Raw genomic sequence first — 22,582 nt, 5'->3', positions numbered from 1 at the left:
TCCCACCAAGTGGGTTAACCCTATTGGTACGATGCATAGGGTGTTTGCCTTTCATGCCAGCAACCCGAATCTGCTTCCCTTCCACGTCGTTCACGTGTATATGCCTCTCCGATGATCAACACCCCAACCGTTACACAAAGAGGTCCGAACCTCTTGACGAGGTCGCTAGGTGTTGTGTTAAGGTCGCTACATTACCCCCCTCCTACGGGAGAGCGTGTCCCCACACCCCTCTACACCAAGTCCCCCATGTGTACATGCATCTCCGATGGCCTCACAGTCCCCATCCCACTTCTGACACCAGTGTCGCGAACGGCGGGGCAGGGAAGCAAACCCGTGAAAGGCAATCATCACGCAAATATGGTTAACCCACTTGGTGGGAATTGTTATCGCTAAAATATTATTAATAGATCTAGGCCTATAAGTACTGCATGAAGTGATAATAATTACACTTCAGGGCTTAAACTAAAATACGATTGATTGATGACACTTTATTTGAAGCCAACAACAGGTATATGTATGAAGTAATGCACTAATACAACTACTAACGTAGCCCAATATGTAAACTTAAGGAGCTTACTCAAGGAAAATTAAAAAAATATATATATATTTTATTAGTCCCAAAATATATAAATTGTAATAGTCCCAAAATGTTTTGCATGTCAGCAATCAAGTTTTCAAGATACAGGTATATAGCTTTCAAAATACAGAAATACATTCGGTATGATGCATTTTGCATCATATGATGCATTTTGCATCATATGATGCCTGCGTTTTGCATCATATGCAAAATGCATCATACCGGCTGTATTTCTGTATTTTGAAAGCTATATATATTTTTCGGGTGGAGTTTTCCTTTAAGGTCCAATGACCTTATATGTTCTTTTCAGAGGTAAACTGGGTCTGGCAGCCAAAACAGCCCATACAACTGCGATACGGTTTGAGAAACATAAAGCCCTTTACTTTCATATCCAATTCGTTTTCCTTGTTGATTCAACGTCATCACATGAAATGCTGTGGAAACAACGCAGATTGAACTCGTTTTTGCCCAGTGGGGTGGCTCAGCCTCAGGCTTGTTTGATTCAGTTGGGCGCATTAAGGAAGTGATGCTATGTTTCTGTTAATTGTCATGGTTTTTGAGTTTGGTACAACGTGTTGGAAGGTTATTTTTCCCACTGAAGGCCTAGGTCCAATAGTCACGGTTTGCCACTGACCACCACAGTGACAAGAGTTTGTGGTCCTCTGTAGCTCAATTGGTAGAGCATGGCGCTTGTAATGCCAGGGTAGTGGGTTCGATCCCTGGGACCACCCATACGCAAAAATGTATGCACACATGACTGTAAGTCGCTTTGGATAAAAGCATCTGCTAAATGGCATACTATTATTATTATTATTAACCCTTTAATAACAAATCTAACCCTTTCTTTCTAAGAGTGTAAACAGAAACTTGTGGCAAACAGATATTTACATCTGGATGTCCAAATAATCTTTATCAATGCATTTAAATTGATGCAGTGTGCCTATCATATGGACTACCTATAGGCCAAGCCGGCTTGTTGTCTAACCCTGGGTCATTTTACTCCTCCATGTTGTGCCAACCACCACTTCCTGAACCCACCATCACAAAATGTCAAAGTGATATTTATTCCAGGAATGTGAATCATCCAGCGGGATGCTGTGACATACTGATGCCATTTTGGTGACTTATCCCGCCAGCCTTGCCCTGGACCAGATTCTGAATATAATCATGTTGACACTTGTGTTCTGTTTGGTTTCCAGAATTCATATGAGAGCAAATGACAAAACCAGGGCCCTAGGGGGAGCTGATGCTAGATCAACACTCCTGCTCTGAGACCTGTTACCAGTGGCGAGCGGTGACAGAAATCCTCACGCTTTCAAGACGAGTTCGATGCAGCCAGGGTATAATAACATTTAACAATGTTATTACCGGGCAATCACATGGGGTTGCAGTTTGGGGAAAAATCCAAAGGAAACAGAAAAGGGTGAATATTGACAGTCTTACACTTAAATTTTATTGACACACACAAAAACAATCCATATTATTATATTTTTTCTTTAAATAACAATAGACTATTCTGATGTTACCATATAATAAATAATCAGCAGTGCTACTAAGAATTTTAGTCTGTGTCATCCTCACTCAAACGTTTTCAAACTACTCTCCTAACGTCTTTCTGTGCTCAAGTTGATTGGGTTGCTGAAATGTCTTATCACAACCATCTCCATTATTATCTCAATGTATTAGGAATTTCTATAGTTTCACACATTTTAAGACTGACAAATAAATACATAATACTGGATAAATAAATAAAAAGTAATACATAACACATTATTTGGCATGTATATAATATAATATAATACTGGTGAATGCGTTTAAACAACATTGCAAATCTCCAGTGTACTGGCAAAAAATTATGCTTTACTGTTATATAATTTAGAATGCTTTGAGTTTGCAATACTCCCATTGATTTATCCGTGTTTTGTGATTATCACTCAGCTACACAGCAATTTCAGGAAATGTACCACATGAGGCAAAAACAATTTTTACATCGGAAATTACATAACATGACATAACATAATGGTCAAATATAATTTTGGCTGGCTTTGCCATTTGTTCACTTTAGAAGATATTCCTTAGAGGGTCTGAAAAAAAAGAACAGAAATGTTGCATCGTAATATAAAAACATAATAGCATGATGTGTGTATGATGTCAGCCTCTGTCTCCCTGTGTTAGAAAAATCACATAGAGAAAATGGGGAGCATATCAAATGAGTATCATATTATTAATAATTAATTAATATTTAAAGTATATCAACTGAAGCTAATATCCAGTATCTTAAAATACCAAAAACTCACAATTGTTTTGTTAGAAATTAGCATAGAAATGTAGTACTGTACATCAGTTAAAAACGCATTAAACTAGCATGGTAATATCAAGCAGGGCCTACTGTACCAATGAAAGACTATTGAGGAGTTCATGAATTGAGATGTCATCACTGGTTTGCTGTGAGGAAGGCTCACTCCTAATGGATAATTCTGGAGTAGTAGGGTCCTCCAAGCTAGAATGCAAGAAGTAAAACCACAAAGGAGAACAAAGTAGTTGTAATAGACATTGGACATACATTCAGGCTTTATACACTTTTTAAATGATCTTGTCCAGTCTTTTATGTAAAAAAAAAAAAATGTAATTAAGAAAAACAGATTTTTTTAGGGCCTGTCCAGGTTCCTACCTCCTCTTCCTTGACAGCGCTGAATTCAAGTATTTCTTGATGGCCATCTGTTTTCCGTAGCGGCTGTAGTTGTCTGTAAATACAGCGTCTGAGTGGCGTTTTACTGGCAACTGGTCCTCCATGAGGTCGTTACTACAAATGAAAATATAATTAGTGAACAAAAAATTATCTATTACAATAAAATCTGATCAAAGCAAGTTTTACTTGTTCACTGGTTTACACGTTGTACAATGATATACAAGACCTTATGAATTGTTGAAACATACTTGGCATTGTTGAATACTCGTTTCTAATTGGCTTGAAGAGCATTATAGAGTGTGCATTATTTCTCAGTAATGCACGACAATAACCAACGGCTATGAAGTAGTTTCAGCAAAAACACATCAGTCGTTCTGTTTACCTGGTTGCTAGACAAAAACATTAGTTACTAATTCTACTTGTTTATGATTGGCTTGAAGGGCATTCTAGGGTATGCATTATTTCTTGGAGTGTGCACTAATAATTCAGATAGAACTGTTAACAGGCATTTGCCACAGATTATGGTCTGTGCTGTAGCTATAGCTGATAGAATGTTGCAAGTGGCGAAACCAACATTCTTACATGTTATGTTTCAGCTGATCGTTCAAGCCGAATTAAAAACACTATTGGCATTGTGGGATTCCATTTGTATAAATAGTTAGCTAGCCAATATTAAGGAGGACAAATGGTTTGGTTAGTCATCAAGTCTCTTTGTTCTGTTACGACGGCACTTTACTGTAGCTATATACAGTAGTAAACTTGCTAGCATCTTCAGTGGATGTTGAACACATTTCTACCGGCAATTGTGTGTGTGTGTGTTAAATTATAATCGCAGTATGGTCAGGATAATCAACTCGGGGCTCTATGCGTTCTCTGAAAATAATGCAACCATGTGGAAGGTTAGTGCCACTTCTGATCGGGCAGTACGGACCTGCACAGGGCATTGTTTCAGGGATCTCTGCCATATTCAGGGAGATTCCAATCCATAGGGACTCAAAATGTTCAGTTTGAGGGGAACTGCAACCTGGGCATTACCACAATGACCAACCGATGGTCACTACACAGGAATAATTATCCCCAAAGGCCCTTCTGATTGACTACTGGGAGATTTGAGGCAGCACTAGAAGGGATAATTTTTGGGAAAACCATGGCAGACATTATTGTTGCTAAAAACACAAACAGGGAGTATTTTACATTAATTCAACATTAAGTTACTACCCATTGTGCTTTAATCCTAATCATGTTGCAGTAATTAGAGACATGTGGCAATATAAGTGAGATTTAACTTGTCTAAACATAGTCCCTCACGTACTACTAAGACCTCATGAACACAATTGGTGAGTCAGTCAAGCCAAATCGTAGTGGCATTACATCGGTAAAATGAATTGATCGTCAGGATGAACTGGCAGGAACGCAAATGCGACATTGTTGTGATAAACGTCTGTGAACTTCTCAGCTTTAAAACTTTAATTCAAACCATGGGTGTTTATTTCGGTCAACCTACCTTAGAGCTATTTGATATTTAACATACTGATTGACTACATCGTGAATGTTAGAAATAGAGGTATAGACCATAAGAGTCCCTCAGACCACATTTTATGGTTACTATATGAAAGTTGTACCTGACTCGCTTTGCAATCAAGGATTCAAGGTAGTCCTTGGCCGAAAGCTTTCCTAAAAGTTTGCTGTAGCCACTTGTGAAGAGACCATCTGCGTGTCTTGTTGGTCTAAAAAAAAGATTCATAAAATGCTTTCACTAGATTCAGGACAAAATCTGTTAAGTGCAATAGTCACATTAATTAACTTTTGATTGTTGCAGACAGTATGTCAAGAGCAGATTTTTCAGCAAAATGTCACAGTCACAAAGTGTTAATTGCTGGTGACAGGCACTTCAGAACGTTTGACATCTAATGCTAAGAACTTTAGCCTCATCAGGTGGTATCCACTATTTAGTATGCAAAAGTTAAACTGTGGGAACCTGAGTAGGTTGGTGGATCCTGATGTGAGGTCAATGTTGCCTTATTAAACTCCAAAGCTATCTGTAGACCAGTGGTTCCCGACCAGGGGTACTTAGCCTATCCACAGTGGGTACTTGAGAAGACTCATGAGACCATAGGCCTACTGGTAAAATGCACATGAAATAAATTCAGTTGGTAGTAGAGTAACCGAAAAAGGTTGGGAACCACTCCTGTACCTCATCTGTAAAAAGTATTAACTATACTGAACAAAAATATAAACGCAACATGTAAAGTGTTGGTCCCATGTTTCATGAGCTGAAATAAAAGATCCCAGAAATGTTCCATATGCACAAAAAGCTTATTTCACTCAAATTTTGAACACAAATTTGTTTACATCCCTGTTAGTGAGCATTCCTCCTTTGCCAAGATAATCCATCCACCTGACAGGTGTGGCATATCAAGAAGCTGATTAAACAGCATGATCATTACACAGGTGCACCTTGTGCTGGGGACAATAAAAGGCCACTTTAAAATGTGCAGTTTTGTCACACAACGCATTGCTGCAGATGTCTCACGTTTGGAGGGAGCGTGCAATTGGCATGCTGACTGCAGGAATGTACACCAGAGCTATTGCCAGATAATGTAATGTTCATTTCTCTACCATAAGCCACCTCCAACGTCGTTTTAGGGAATTTGGCAGTACGTCCAACTGGCCTCGCAACCGCAGACCATGTTTATGGCGTTGTGTGGGCGAGCGGTTTGCTGATGTCAACGTTGTGAACAGAGTGCCCCATGGTGGCGATGGGGTTGTAGTATGGGCAGGCATAAGCTACGGACAACAAACATAATTGCATTTTATCGATAGCAATTTGAATGCACAGAGATACCATGACGAGATCTTGAGGCCCATTGTCATGCTATACATCCGCCGCAATCATCCCCTGTTTCAGCATGTCGCAAGGATCTCTACACAATTCCTCGAAGCTGAAAATGTCCCAGTTCTTCCATGGCCTGCATACTCACCAGACATGTCACCCATTGAGCATGTTTGGGATACTCTGGATTGACGTGTACGATAGCGTGTTCTAGTTCCCACCAATATCCAGCAACTTCGCACAGCCATTTGAAGAGGAGTGGGGCAACATTTCACAGGCCACAATCGATAGCCTGATCAACTCTATGCGAATGCAAATGGTGGTCACAGCAGATACTGACTGGTTTTCTGATCCACTCCCCTACTTGTTTTTACAGTATCTGTGACCAACAGATGCATATCTTTATTCCCAGTCATGTGAAATCCATAGATTAGGGCCTAATGAATTTATTTCAATTGACTGATTTCCTAATATGAACTGTAACTCAGGAACATCTTTGAAATCATTGCATGTTGTATTTATTTTGTGTTCAGTATATATTACAATTATCCTACACATCTCCTGTACATATTCTATCATAATGTATAATACTGCAATGATATCTGCTGTAGATGATAGCCAATTATCAATTATCATTGGCTAACAACACTACACATTTTATTTTTAATTGTAATACAGATTTGGCCCATCAGAAAAGACAGCGGAACAGATACCTATATAACAGACGTGCATTAATATCCATAGGAGGAACCAATTTCATTAGATTCTGTGCTGAGAAACATAAGTGAGGGACTGATTTCATCACAAACCATTTTGTAATTAAGTGAATGTGACCATTACCTTGCAATTATATCATAGAGAAGTTTAAGGGTTTCCATGTCATTTATTGACAGGCTCTGATCCCAGTCACCCTTTCCATCTGTCTCAACAGTCCCTGACCTATAGAATGGAAGCAATAAGTGAGTCCATCGTCACATCAAATTCAATATACATAATTTACCAATGACATTATTTATTATTTCATTTCTCAATCGCTACATTGTCGAATTCACCAAATGTTTTATGTGATAATGTTTTTCTTTTGAGTTTCTTCTTAAAAGTTCCTTTTAAGAAATTCAGGATGGCAGAGATGAATCTAAACATACAGTATGTTTAATACACACAAACACTTTCCAATCAGAATCATTTAGCTAGACCAGAATAATTTACACATTGTTTTAGTAGTGACAGTCATATAGGCTATATGGTTATCATAAACAAGATAATGAAAATCTGTCTGTATTTTTCAGCGACTGTAACAAGACGCTTTTCAAGTCAGCTTTTCATTAATTTATCATTATGAATATATCAGAACAGAAGTCAGAACAAAATCATAAAATATCGTTACCTGACTGAGTACGCGGCGACAGCAGGTAGACTCATGGTCCTGGTACACAGCATACTGCATAGTGCCATCAAAAAAAGTCGATGAAAGCAGTTTGTCTGTGCCATAACGCTCTGCACATGCAGAGACAGAATAACAGCATCATTTTTTTTCTCCTTCTTGATCACCATTGCGACAATTACTTTTCATCATTGCTGTTAAGCTTAACATTTTAACTAAATTAAATTAAAATATGCTGTCTTGTGTTTCCATAAGTAAATCAGGTTGTATATAGCACAATGCAATAGACTCACCTGCATCAACAATCACAGTGGGTAGGCTGGGTTGCTGTCCACGGTGCTGAAAGCAACGTTTCTGTATTATTCAAGCCGTGGTTTGGATCTGGTCAAATGAACCACCCCCTTTCACTGACTCTGTATCTATTATTTCCTCGCTTTCAAAGTATGGGACGCAATCACAATAGTGACGATACGTCATCATAACAATTCCCAATGCGCTCGTCACAGGCTTATTAAGAACGGACAGTCCGGACTTCGTAGTTGGCCCTGACAACACTAGCCAAATAGGTCAGATTTCTACAGAAGGCAGGGCTAAATGTGATATGATGATGGCCCTTCTGATATTAGTATTGTCAAAATTCATTCTGTATAATTGTCTTTACAATTTTCCATAATGGAGCCCACTGGGCACACATTGATTGTGTCAACATTCTTTCCACGTAATGTTAATGAAATGACGTTAAACCAACATGGAATAGACGTTGAATTGACGTCTGTGCCCAGTGGGAGGCTTATTGTTGCACTGAGTGTACAAAACATTAGGAACACCTTCCTAATATTGCATTGCCCCCTTTGCCCTCAAAACAGTCTCAATTCGTCGGGGCATGGACTCTACAAGGTGTCGAAAGCATTCCACAGGGATGCTGGCCCATGTTGACTCCAATGCTTCCCACAGCTGTGTCAAGTTGGCTGGATGTTCTTTGGGTAGTGGACCATTCTTGATAAACACGGGAAACTGTTGAGCATGAAAAACTCAGCAGCGTTGCAATTCTTGACACACTCAAACCAGTGCACCTGGCACCTACAACCATACCCTGTTCAAAGGCACTTAAATATTTTGTCTTGCCCATTCACCATCTGAATGGCACACATACACAATCCATGACTCAGTTGTCGCAAGGCTTAAAAATCCTTCTTTAACCTGTCTCCTCCCCTTTATCTACACTGATTGAAGTGGATTTAACAAGTTACATCAATAAGGGATCATAGTCATGGAAAGAGCAGGTGTTCTTAATGTTTTGTACACTCAGAGTATGTTCAAAAATACATAACAGCCTGTAATTGCCCTTTTGTGGACAGAGTTCCCAGATGTACAAATGACTGTTTTGGTGCACATCTCCAGTTGCTCCATCTCTGGTTTAGGTGAACAGTTGTTAAGATTAGACTGGTGGTCAGACTTTCTTACCTTTTAAACATTAGCAAATGATTGACAGCCAGGAGAGAAGTGACAGGCTTTGGTTTACATGACAGTTTATCTCAGGCTCATGCTGCCCAACTGTTCCAAAGGGAATTAACCAAAAGTAAACACATTTTTTTTCAAATAATTTCCTTTACAAAAACAAATCACACTAAGTATGTGAGGGCTGTGTCAACGAGACCTGGGTTCAAACACTAAATACGCGAAATCATTTTAAATACTTGAGCTTGCCTAGTGCAGCAATGAATACCTTATCATACCTTCTCCATAGAATGCTTACAGGGTATGGAATTGAATATTTCATTTTGTCATTTGGGTGAATGACCCCTTTAAATACATTTGTATTCATATAATGAGCACTCCAGGCCCTTGCCTATGAACAGCCAATGGTTTGAAGATCACCCATCACATCCTATACACAGAATGTTTTGGATGGCAGGGCCAAGCTAAATTTGTCACTGTGTGAGGGCGGGAGTTGATTCATAGTGACATCAGGAGTTGATTCAAAGGGACATGGCAGTATAAGCAGAATCACCCTGCAAAATGCCATCTGTTATGTGCCCACCAGGAGATGGAGAAGGTTAAAAGCCACAGAATGCCACCCCTCATAACCTGCCAACACATTGATTTTTTGTCAGAATGGCTGTAACCCCGGGCAACCATACTGCTCATTGACTGGACATTCCAAATTACCATAGCAATTATTCATCACAATAGTAAACCGTGGCAATTTTGCATCACAATAGTAATTGTATTTATATTGTGTAGGGCAGGCTAGTAAGTTTTGCGATCATTTTCTAAGTTAAGCAATTCAAGACAGTTCAGGAGTCAAATATGGGATCATGTGGGATCATGGGATCATTAATCCACCATGATTTTACTGGCCCGGTCGCAGAGACTTTTATGGTCACACAAAGTGCCACCTGTAAATTCAAAATGAGTAGCCTAATTATTTTATTAAATTAAAGGGCAATTCCACTCTCACATATTTTCACAAGCTTTTATTTAGACAGATTCTAAATTACAAGGGGATACTGCGGTAAAGAGGAGAGAAATTTCGATTGAACCTCGGTGTATGGTGAGAAAGTTGGAAGTCGCATATGTGTTGAGTTACCACTCAGCCACAGCTCAGTGCCGCCAATAAACATTTTCGGAACCAAATACTTTTCAATATTGCACACATAGGGTGACATTTTGCGTGCGCAATTGGCAGTTAGCACAATAATCATAACATTTTAAATAAACGGGATGTTGCGAACAGCTTTTTAGTAGCATGAATTTGTGCTTTGAGTGAATGATTATGTGACGGTTGCAGTCCGCAAAGATGAAATTGCATTGAATCGAATGAATCAGGTCCATTGATTTAGTACCCATAGAGTGGGGTGCAGCTAGTGTATTTTAATAAATCATGACTGTAAACTAAACTGTAATTAAAGTACAGTAAACTTTTGATTTGTTCATCAAGCAACTATTGGCCGTGGGGAGGTGGTTGTGGCATATTTTTATGCTGTGCCGTCATGGCGCACATTGCTTCTCTAAACAAGCTCTGGCTCAGCCGTAATTATTCTCCTGAGACAAATCTCCACATTTCCTGGAACTGATGGTGAGGGTGCACCCAGGACAGGGCAATGCAGACAGGAGAGAAAACACAAAGAAGGAAATTACAGTCGAATTACTCCCTTTTCTTTATGTCCCTGCTTCTGCCCTGTATCTTCTTTGCACTGTTCTCACAGTCCATCATTGTCAACCACAGGGTTTCTTAGTGCAATTCAAATAGTACCCTCAACTCTCAGGATCGATTATTTGATAATGTGCACTTCCATTTTATTAAGCATTAATATTATCCCCAAAACAAAGTATTTCTTGGCAGATAAGATACGTTGTGCATTCCATGATATTTTGAGCGTTATGCAGCCAACATTCTGGTAATTCCTTCTGAAGAGGTAATCTCACAACTCCAGTGGATTCAAACTTTACCACGCTGCTCTAAGACTTGTAACCAACACAAGATATCTTACACATCATTGTACCTTATATCATCAGTTAGCAGAATGGCCACCCTTAAAGGAATTACAGCCTGAATTAAAAATGGATGAAATGTAGATGTTTTTGCCACTGGAAATGTTTGCAAATTAATTAAAAGTAAGAAAGCTGAAATGTCTTGAGTCAATAAGTATTCAACCCCTTTGTTATGGTAAGCCTAAATAATTTCAGGAGTAAAAATGTGCTTAACAAGTCATATAATAAGTTGCATGGACTCACTCTGTGTGGAATAATAGTGTTTAACATGATTTTTGAATGACTACCTCATCTCTGTACCCCACACAGACAATTAATTATCTGTAAGGTCCCTCAGTCGAGCAGTGAATTTCAAACACAGATTCAACCACAAAGACCTGGGAGGTTTTCCAATGCCTCACAAAATTGCACCTATTGGTAGATGGGCAGAAAAAAAAGCAGACATTGAATATCCCTTTGAGCATAGTGAAGTTATTAATTACACTTTGGATGGTGTATCAATAAACCCAGTCACTACAAAGATACAGGCGTCCTTCCTAACTTAGTTGCCGGAGAGGAAGAAACCACTCAGGGATTTCACCATGAGGCAAATGGTGACTTTAAAACAGTTATAGAGTTTAATAGTTGTGAAGTTGTTGGCGGAGGTCACAGAGAGACTGATAAATATGTTTCTATGTTTAGCGGATATTTTCTGTGTATAAAGTGATGCGGTAGGGGAAAAAAAACGCATCTAACAACGCATTTAGATGTTCTACGAGTGGTCTGAGGCAGTCGGTAAATAATGAGAGTTTTCAAGTGCAACTTTAGTAATGATAGTTTTGGGACACGGCTTGGATATTTAACGATGCTTAACATTAAAATAGTTCTGAGCCTTGCCAGTGTGCGCGTGCTAGGTTCCATTAAGGTTTTGTGTGCTTGCTATGATCCATATAACGCTAGTCTCGCGCACCAGCTTTGATCATGGCTGTACTGCTCTTTTTCTGATAATCTTCTGTTTACCTGTAGATAACAACCCTCAATTATTTTCATTTTTTCATTAATTAATTTCAAGTGGTGGCTGCATGCATGCTATGCTGGGTCGATTTGTAATTCAAGCCTATTTCGTAAAATTGCTACAGTATATTAATCGTAGTCCAGATCTCCCCATTTATTGATGAAATTTCGTCCTCCATCAAATCCCCTCATTTAGGCCTATACCCTAACACCCTTATATATTATAGAGAACAACATAATCTTTGATGTCTGAATGTAGCCTACTTGTTTATTGATTTTTTCGATTTATTTTAAGCAATTTGGCATCACAGCATCTTTTAGTAATTTTAAGATTTGCATGATTATTTAAAAACGTGTAGATGAGTGAAATGTGCAACTAGTGGATGTCAACTGTGGTCTCTCGCTTGAGAATCCATACAGAGGACCTAAAAACTGAATTGAAAGGGATCCTCACAGAAGCTAAGGAGAATGGCTACATAACAGACAATGAGTTCAAATTTCTTTTCAATGGCAGTCCGCGTATGGCTTCTTTTTACCTTCTTCCAAAAGTACACAAAAATCTTGAAAATCCCCCAGGCAGGCCAGTCATTAGTGGTAATGAATGTCTGACAGAACCCATCTCTAAGTACATTGATTACTGAGCCTTTTCTGACGTCACTCCCAGCCTATCTTCAAGATACCACAGATGTGTTGAACAAAATTAAGGAATTGAATAATATAGGTAGAGCTTCCTTTTTAGTCACCATGGATGGATGTGGAGTCTCTATACACCACCATTGAACATGAACAAGGTTTGGCAGCTATGCACCATTTCTTGAGTCCCCGACCTGAAACTGAGATGCCTCCTACAGAATTCATCGTCTCACTGACTGAATGGACTCTTAATCATAACATCTTTATCTTTCAGGACCGTATTTTTAAACAGGTCAAAGGATGTGCCATGGGAGCTTGCTACAGCCCTTCCTACGCTGGTCGGACCGGATTATATGGTGGGGACGCTATATTGATGATGTTTGCCTGTTTTGGTCTGGCTCAGAAGATGAACTTATTTCCTTCCACCAATACCTTAACAACATTAATCCTAACATCAAGCTAACTATGGAGTACAGCAAGGATAACATTCATTTTTTGGACCTCGACATTAGTAAAAATGACAAAGGTTGTTTGCACACATCAATCTTTAGGAAGCCCACAGATGGGAATACCATTCTGAGGGCAGACAGCTTTCACCCCAAAAGGCTAAAAGAGAATATTCCATATGGCCAATTCTAAAGAGTCCGCAGAATTTGTGATCAGGAAACAGACTACAGTGTCAAATCTGCTGAATTGGAGAATCGCTTCTTGAATCGGGGTTACAGCGTTCAGGTCCTGAAAGATACAGGTATAAGGGCTGGATTACTTGACAGAGAGAACTTGTTGTGAAGGGGAGTGCCTCGTGATACATCAGTATTTTGTTACAAAATACAGCACTGAAGTAGAGAACATTAAAATAATCATTAAAAATAATTGGGGAATCATCCAAAGTGATACGCTACTATGACAAGTCTTTCCTGAGCCACCAGTCATTAGCTTTAAGAGATGTCCTACCCTAAATGACAAATTAGTCCACAGATATCTTCCGGGTGACTCTCAAAAAACTTGGCTTGACCACAAACCCAAGGGCTCTTTTAAATGTAACCAGTGCAACCATTGCATAAATATTGCACAGAAAAAGTATTTTGTTGACACAGCTTCCAAAATGGAGTATTACGTCAAGCATTTAATTAACTGCAAAACCACTCATGTCATCTATAGATTGGAATGTCCACAGTGCAAGGTGTTCTACATTGGACGGACAAAGAGACGCCTTCAAGACCGCTTAGCGGAACACAAGTACACCATACGGGTAGGCAATGAACACTACCCCATAGCAAGGCACTACAAGTCCTTACACCATGGTAACCCTGCCTCCCTCCAAGCTATGGGTATTGATCATATTCCGGCCTCTATTAGAAAAGGGGACCGTCTGAAACAGTTAAACCAAAGGGAACGTTTTTGGATTTACAAACTACAGGCCACTAAATACCCTGGTTTAAATGAAGATATGGATTTCTCACCCTTCCTGTAGGGTTGTGATAGGTCCATTTGCTGTCATCTAGTGGACATTGTGCTCATTTGCCCTCAGCTGTTGTTCATGTTTTGCTGGTTTCTAGTGTACTATGGAATATATTGCTTTCTTATTTTTGACACTTTTCCTAGTCATATTTAAGGTTAGAACTACCTTTCTAAGTGTTCTGATACTTCTAACTTGGAGTTGTATTTGTATGATAACATAATTACAGTATTTCACTTGTTAATGTGTATAGTATTGCTTACTAGGTGTGTCCAATCAACTTTGTAACCACTCCCTCTTCAAATTAGGGCTAATTGGAAAAGCTGTTCAAAAGAGGACATTGTATTATTTCTTTGTACTCCTGACGAAGGCCATGCAGCGAAAACGCGTCGGATAAAAAAAAATCTTGTTTCTATTGAACATGCCATACTAATAAAGGCATTTTAATTAATTATATGAAGAGTGCCTTGGTCCTCCTTTCTTTTTGATGACCAATTCACCCCCTTGACCAAAGAGTACCTTCTGTCTACCAACATTTACTATTGTGTACCTTAGTAGCGCTTCCCTTCCTCCTCTTTCTACCAGTTTGAGAACCTATTGAGTTCTCCAAAGTGTTAAGCATTGTTATGAGACGCAATGTGGATGGATGATTCAGTGATTTAATTTCACATTACTTTTACTTACATTGCCAACTCATCTCTACGGATGTCTCATCTTCTACACAGCGCAGTAGAGTTGGCCACTTGGTTTATGATTTGCTGAATTGATACCATGGTTCCATTAAGGATTCCTTCTCTTGTAAGGCACCGGCGTGGTGGCGAGTGACTCCCTGCTCTGCGTCTCATTAACCTCCCCTTTTTTCCTGCTGTGTGCTCTTTTAAATTCCTCCCCAGAAAATTCTAAATCTTATGAATATGCTGCCACTAATCCCGTCTCTCCATCTGTCTCTCTCTCCCTCTCATTCTATATGCTTTAATGGCATGAATGACAAGGTCAATGTTGCCAAGATATAAATTATGAACAGTGAAAACAACAATAAGTATAGTAGATATAGGCCTAATATAAAATAATATTTGTTATATATACACTACCGGTCAAAAGTTTTAGAACACCTACTCATTCAAGGGTATTTCTTGATTCTTTACTATTTTCTACATTGTAGAATAATAGTGAAGACATCAAAACTATGAAATAACACATATGGAATCATGTAGTAACCAAAAAAGTGTTAAACAAATCAAAATATATTTGAGATGAGATTCTTCAAAGTAGCCACCCTTTGTCTTGATGAAAGCTTTGCACACTCTTGGCATTCTCTCAGCCAGCTTCACCTGGAATGCTTTTCCAACAGTCTTGAAGGAGTTGCCACATATGCTGAGCACTTGTTGGCTGCTTTCCCTTCACTCTGCGGTCCAACTCATCCCAAACCATTTCAATTTGGTTGAGGTCAGGGGACTGTGGAGGACAGGTCATCTGATGCAGCACTCCATCACTCTCCTTCTAATTAAAAAAGACATAACACAGCCTGGAGGTGTGTTGGGTCATTGTCCTGTTGAAAAACAAATGATAGTCCCACTAAGGCCAAACCAGATGGGATGGCGCTTCGCTGCAGAATGCTGTGGTAGCCATGCCGGTTAAGTGTGCCTTGAATTCTAAATAAATCACAGACAGTGTCACTAGCAAAGCACCCCCACACCACAACACCTCCTGCTCCATGTTTTGCGGTGGGAAATACACATGCGGAGATCATCCGTTTACCCAGACCGTGTCTCACAAAGACACGGCGGTTGGAACCAAAAACCAGACCAAAGTGTCCTTTTAGTAGTGGTTTCTTTGCAGCAATTGGACCATGAAGGCCTGATTCACACAGTCTCCTCTGAACAGTTGATGTTGAGATGTGTCTGTTATAATAATAATATAATATAATATGCTGTTTAGCAGATGCTTTTATCCAAAGCGACTTACAGTCATGCGTGCATACATTTTTTTGTGTATGGGTGGTCGCGGAGATCGAACCCACTACCCTGGCGTTACAAGCGCCGTGCTCTACCAGCTGAGCTACAGAGGACCCCCCTGTTACTTCAACTCTGTGAAGCATTTATTTGGGCTGGTAACTCTAATGAACTTATCCTCTGCAGCAGAGGTAACTCTGGGTCTTCCATTCCTGTGGCGGTCCTCATGAGAGCCAGTTTCATCATAGCACTTCATGGTTTTTGCAACTGCACTTGAAGAAACTTTAAAAGTTCTTGAAATGTTCCGTATTGACTGACCTTCATGTCTTAAAGTAATGATGGACTGTCGTTTCTCTTTGCTTATTTGAGTTGTTCTTGCCATAATATGGACTTGGTCTTTTACCAAATAGGGCTATCTGTATACCCCCCCCTACCTTGTCACAACACAACTGATTGGCTCAAACACATTAAGAAGGAAAGAAATTACGATTTGTCTGTCCATAACACTTTTTTCCAATCTTCCTCTGTCCAGTGTCGGTGTTCTTTTGCCCATCTTAATCTTTTATTTTTATTGGCCAGTCTGAGATATGGCTTTTTCTTTGCAACTCTGCCTAGAAGGTCAGCATCCCAGAGTCGCCTCTTCACTGTTGACGTTGAGACTGGTGTTTTGCGGGTACTATTTAATGAAGCTGCCAGTTGAGGACCTGTGAGGCATCTGTTTCTCAAACTAGACACTAATGTATTTGTCCTCTTGCTCTGTTGTGCACCGGGGCCTCCCACTCCTCTTTCTATTCTGGTTAGAGCCAGTTTGCGCTGTTCTGTGAAGGGAGTAGTACACAGCGTTGTACGAGATCTTCAGTTTCTTGGCAATTTCTCGCATGGAAAAGCCTTCATTTCTCAGAACAAGAATAGACTGACAAGTTTCAGAAGAAAGTTATTTGTTTCTGGACATTTTGAGCCTGTAATCGAACCCACAATCCAGATACTCAACTAGTCTCAAGAAGGCCAGTTTTATTGCTTCTTTACATTTTTAAAAACATTTTTAGTCATTTAGCAGACACTCTTATCCAGAGCGACTTACAGTTAGTGAGTGCATACATTTTTCATACTGGCCCCCCGTGGGAAACGAACCCACAACCCTGGCATTGCAAGCGCCATGCTCTACCAAGTGAGCTACAGGGGACCTTAACCAGCACAACAGATTAATCTTTAATCAGCACAACAGTTTTCAGCTGTGCTAACATAATTGCAAAAGGGTTTTCTAATGATCAATTAGCCTTAAAATTAAAATGATAAACTTGGATTAGCAATCACAACGTGCCATAGGAACACAGGACTGATGGTTGCTGATAATGGGCCTCTTTACGCCTATGTAGATATTCCATAAAAAAATCTGCCGTTTCCAGCTACAATAGCCATTTACAACATTAACAATGTCTACACTGTATTTCTGATCAATTTGATGTTATTTTAATGGACAAAAAAAATTGCTTTTCTTTCGAAAACAAGGACATTTCTAAGTGACCCCAAACTTTTGAATGGTAGTGTATATATAACAAATAAAACATTAGCCTACATATCTAATACAGAAATGTAATAATTATTTTATATAATAACATTTGTTGTTTTTGCTCTATTGTTGCTATTAGGCTACTTAAGGGGCTCAGCTCCTCTTGTAGTGGACCACTGCTGCTTACATTTACATTTTAGCAGACGCTCTTATCCAGAGCGACTTACAGAAGCAATTAGGGTTAAGTGCCTTGCTCAATGGCACAGAGATTTTTCACCTAGTTGGCTCGGGGATTAGAACCAGCGACCTTTCGCTTACTGGCACAACACTCTTAACCACTAAGCTACCTGCCGCCTAATTCATAATAGAACAACAGGAATAAGTGCATTCGAGTATTTCGCTTTTTTTGTATGCTTTAACCTCTTAAGGATCGGACCCTTTTTTTTCAATTTTCGCCTAAAATGACATACCCCAATCTAACTGCCTGTAGCTCAGGACCTGTAGCAAGGATATGCATATTCTTGATACCATTTGAAAGGAAACACTTTGAAGTTTGTGGAAATGTGAAATTAATGTAGGTGAATATAACACATTAGATCTGGTAAAAGATAATACAAACAAAAAAACATGTTTTCATTTATTATTTATCATCTTTGAAATGCAAAATTCACCCAAGGCCAAAACTATTGCCAACCCCTGCTGTACATAGTTTAGCAGGGAGGGGGGCAGCAGTTTTTTTGTCTCGCCTAGGGTGGCAGAACGTCCAGGGCCGGCCCTGACTGGGCTTACAAAAGCACATGCTTCACTCCAGTACCAGCAGTTTGAAGAGCTGCTCTCGCGCTCTCTGACAGGTGATAGGCTTTTCTGCTCCTCAAACTATGCTCTGTAGGCTAACGAAAATGCACACACGCCAATTTAATTTCCCGAAATTATGCAAATTAGCATCCCTAATCTTAGTAACTAGAATCAAAATGTTAGCTCATTTGGTCAGGAGCCAGTAGGGCTAGCTAGCTAGGCTTGATAGGGGGGAAAAGCTAACTGGTAGCCTAGCTAACAAATACCGAAATTGCTATCCCTCCAGGGAAAAACTTTTTTACCCCCTATAAAGCCTTAAGGTGACAGGTAACGTTTTATATAACAGGTTAATATAAGCTAACTAGCTAGTTAGCGGCCTCTCAAAACTGTATTAAGCCAGTGCCAACAGTGATGAATCAAATAACCCTCTTATGGGCCTTCAAAAGGGTTCTACATAGCACCAAAAGGAGTTCCCCTACAGGGACAAATCAATTAAAGATTGGATTATTATTCTGTTCTATAAATATTGCAAGCGATTTGTCTGTGGAAAATGCTCAAAGAAAATGTAGCAGATTTGTGTTGACTGTGATTAGGATAAGCGTGGTTGCCAAAGGTGGCAACACAAGTTTAAAAGTGGTGTGGCAACATTTTGACGAGTCTTTTCTGGGGCCTGGTGTTTTTCCCGATCTCATGACCTGGTCAGGTAAAACTCTCGGTTCTATTCGTAGGCTATGACAAAATATTATTATAATAGAAAGCTTCCCTTTTCATCAGTGCTATGACTATAAGGCTGGGGGTTTTCTTTTCGGGTCATGTGAATTGGAAACACTCCTGGCCTAAGGTGGATCAAACCCTTTAAACTACCACAAACCTTGTTATTATTCATTCTGAATCTGATACCAAAAGAGCCAGAGACGATAACTTCAATGGACAACATACTCTGTAGTTTAGCAAACTACTATAGCAGGGCTGAGCGTTATGCAAAGAATGGTTACAATGTCTTTAAATATGAATTTCACTCTATACACAGACAGTGTTAAGCAGGGGACTTTTTAAATGTTTAATAAAACCTATTATTTCATAATCTGACTAGTGTTCTTCTGTAATTATTCATTATTTTAAGTCTTACTCCAGTGTTCTTTTCGCCTCATTTAACACCAGATTTACACTGCTCAAAAAAATAAAGGGAACACTTAAACAACACAATGTAACTCCAAGTCAATCACACTTCTGTAAAATCAAACTGTCCACTTAGGAAGCAACACTGATTGACAATACATTTCACATGCTGTTGTGCAAATGGAATAGACAACAGGTGGAAATTATAGGCAATTAGCAAGACACCCCCAATAAAGGACTGGTTTTGTAGGTGGTGACCACAGACCACTTCTCAGTTCCTATGCTTCCTGGCTGATGTTTTGGTCACTTTTGAATGCTGGCGTTGCTTTCACTCTAGTGGTAGCATGAGACGGAGTCTACAACCCACACAAGTGGCTCAGGTAGTGCAGCTCATCCAGGATGGCACATCAATGCGAGCTGTGGCAAGAAGGTTTGCTGTGTCTGTCAGCGTAGTGTCCAGAGCATGGAGGCGCTACCAGGAGACAGGCCAGTACATCAGGAGATGTGGAGGAGGCCATAGGAGGGCAACAACCCAGCAGCAGGACCGCTACCTCCGCCTTTGTGCAAGAGGAGCAGGAGGAGCACAGCCAGAGCCCTGCAAAATGTGCATGTGTCTGCTCAAACGGTCAGAAACAGACTCCATGAGGGTGGTATGAGGGCCCGACGTCCACAGGTGGGGGTTGTGCTTATAGCCCAACACCGTGCAGGACATTTGGCATTTGCCAGAGAACACCAAGATTGGCAAATTCGCCACTGGCGCCCTGTGCTCTTCACAGATGAAAGCAGGTTCACACTGAGCACATGTGACAGACGTGACAGAGTCTAGAGACGACGTGGAGAACGTTCTGCTGCCTGCAACATCCTCCAGCATGACCGGTTTGGCGGTGGGTCAGTCATGGTGTGGGGTGGCATTTCTTTGGGGGGCCGCACAGCCCTCCATGTGCTCGCCAGAGGTAGCCTGACTGCCATTAGGTACCGAGATGAGATCCTCAGACCCCTTGTGAGACCATATGCTGGTGCGGTTGGCCCTGGGTTCCTCCTAATGCAAGACAATGCTAGACCTCATGTGGCTGGAGTGTGTCAGCAGTTCCTGCAAGAGGAAGGCATTGATGCTATGGACTGGCCCGCCCGTTCCCCAGACCTGAATCCAATTGAGCACATCTGGGACATCATGTCTCGCTCCATCCACCAACGCCACGTTGCACCACAGACTGTCCAGGAGTTGGCGGATGCTTCAGTCCAGGTCTGGGAGGAGATCCCTCAGGAGACCATCCGCCACCTCATCAGGAGCATGCCCAGGCATTGTAGGGAGGTCATACAGGCACGTGGAGGCCACACACACTACTGAGCCTCATTTTGACTTGTTTTAAGGACATTACATCAAAGTTGGATCAGCCTGTAGTGTGGTTTTCCACTTTAATTTTGAGGGTGACTCCAAATCTAATTTTTGTGTGATTTTGTTGTCAGCACATTCAACTATGTAAAGAAAAAAGTATTTAATAAGATTATTTCATTCATTCAGATCTAGGATGTGTTATTTTTGTGTTCCCTTTCTTTTTTTGAGCAGTGTACTTAACAGAAGGCACATCACAATAGGTCCAGGTATCGTCATGGCCTTTCCTCTTTCGTTCTCTATTGCGCTTCTATTGTTGAATTTGTAGTTTTTTTTTTTTACCAGAAACATTTGTGAATAATCACCAGCAGTGGAAATAAAATAAGATGACAACATTACTGGACCAACAAACTGGCTGACTAACCTTTTCAGGAACTTCCGTATCCCTTGGCCTTGGGTAGCAGCAGCAGATCGTTTCATCTTCCTGTGCCAAACACATTTATTTAGTGAGTCTAAATTATTATTGTTAGCTGCTGGCTGCATGAGTGCATCAACCTAGCCAGCTAATGTTAGCTAAAGATAACGTTAGTAGTTTTGTTAGCTATAGATTGGATAATTCTAGATAGTTTTAGAGGATGACCAAACTGCTTTTATTAACTGCTTTTATTAACTGCTTTTATTAACACATACCTTGTTTTCTATTAACATTTGTGTTCACTCTCTCGTGAGGCAGGCAACCAGGCAGGCAGGAGAGGAGCATTGTCACTAGTTACCACAGTCACAAAGTCAAAAATTGTATTTATCATAAAAATGAGGCTCTGTAGCAGTCTGTAGCTTGTGACTGACAATTGACTGTGACTGACAAGTGAATCCACTTGTTGCAGTGTGTGTGGGGGTAACCACGTGTAATCTCAGGGACAGGGTTGTATTCACTAAACAAAACAGAGGCACACGCAGTGGCGATTTTAGCATGTAAATCTTGGTGGGGCAAAAATAAATGAATGTGGGATGCATGCCAGCAAAGCCACTACACAACACTAAACAATACATTAATTGCACTATAACGGTGACAAACGCTGCCCACAAACTGTTAGGGCCTACATAAAGCTGTCCCAGCAGCAGAGGCCCAACAGCAGTCCCAACACCTTACCACTGCTACACCTGGCTATCAGTGGAGCCTTGTCTGGCAGCGAAACAGTTCATTCAGCCTCATTTACTGCCTTTAAAAAAAAAACATAGCTGATATGGCTGACTTGCTTAAACAAATGTGGTTTCTATTGACAATTGTGATGTACAAACTATGGCATAAGGGGACGACAAGCGCATAAGAGGCAATCCGTAATTTCGATGAAGACATTAATTAGTGAGCCAGGACGGACGTAGTCAATATAACCATTTGTTCAGCACTTTTTAAATGTACAGTGACATAATTCAGAATATGGGCCGTTCTTACAGTGTTTTCACTGTACACCAAGTCAGAACTGTAGGATAAATAAAGGGGGCATATAAGCAGACAATGAAAGCTCTTACAATATTCGATGATTACATTTGTCAGAAACAGGTTATAGGCTACATGTGCACCACCGAGTCAGAACAGTAGGCGAAATTAAGAGGTGAAAATTGACCAAATTATTAGGGTCAGGCACATGGGCTACTAACAGCTTACTACACAACATACTTTCTTAGCTACAGTATACATATCTCCCTGGCATATTGCATCATTTATGCAGCAGCATATAAGACATTTTTGGACTCACCTTGTTGTGATGTGCTCACTTGAATAGGAAGGTGGCGCTGCGGTCCTTCGTGG

At 40.2% G+C, this 22,582-nt stretch overlaps 1 protein-coding gene across 1 annotated transcript; it reads right to left on the bottom strand.

Annotated features, from left to right (window-relative positions):
- Window positions 1-2,070: 2,070 nt before the first annotated feature.
- Window positions 2,071-7,910, bottom strand: LOC121572323 (VIP peptides). Its single transcript, XM_045215016.1, has 7 exons — window positions 7,777-7,910; window positions 7,487-7,596; window positions 6,940-7,038; window positions 4,889-4,993; window positions 3,249-3,380; window positions 2,972-3,077; window positions 2,071-2,661 (listed from the first exon to the last, which is right to left on the bottom strand). The coding sequence occupies exons 1-7, from the start codon at window positions 7,780-7,782 to the stop codon at window positions 2,653-2,655; spliced, it is 567 nt and encodes a 188-aa protein (XP_045070951.1). The 5' UTR covers window positions 7,783-7,910; the 3' UTR covers window positions 2,071-2,652.
- Window positions 7,911-22,582: the final 14,672 nt, after the last annotated feature.

This window comes from Coregonus clupeaformis, unplaced genomic scaffold, assembly GCF_020615455.1.
Source record: "Coregonus clupeaformis isolate EN_2021a unplaced genomic scaffold, ASM2061545v1 scaf0353, whole genome shotgun sequence".
NCBI classification, from domain to species: Eukaryota; Metazoa; Chordata; class Actinopteri; order Salmoniformes; family Salmonidae; genus Coregonus; species Coregonus clupeaformis.
This window is presented reverse-complemented; position numbering and strand designations above follow the sequence as displayed.

Bases quoted from the DNA above. Each gene is read 5' to 3' on its own strand.
- LOC121572323 (XM_045215016.1), bottom strand. The intron at 4,994-6,939 runs GTAATGGTCACA...TCTTTTTTTTAG, and splicing joins CTCTATGATATAATTGCAAG to ACCAACAAGACACGCAGATG. The intron at 3,078-3,248 runs GTAGGAACCTGG...CTTGCATTCTAG, and splicing joins GCGCTGTCAAGGAAGAGGAG to CTTGGAGGACCCTACTACTC.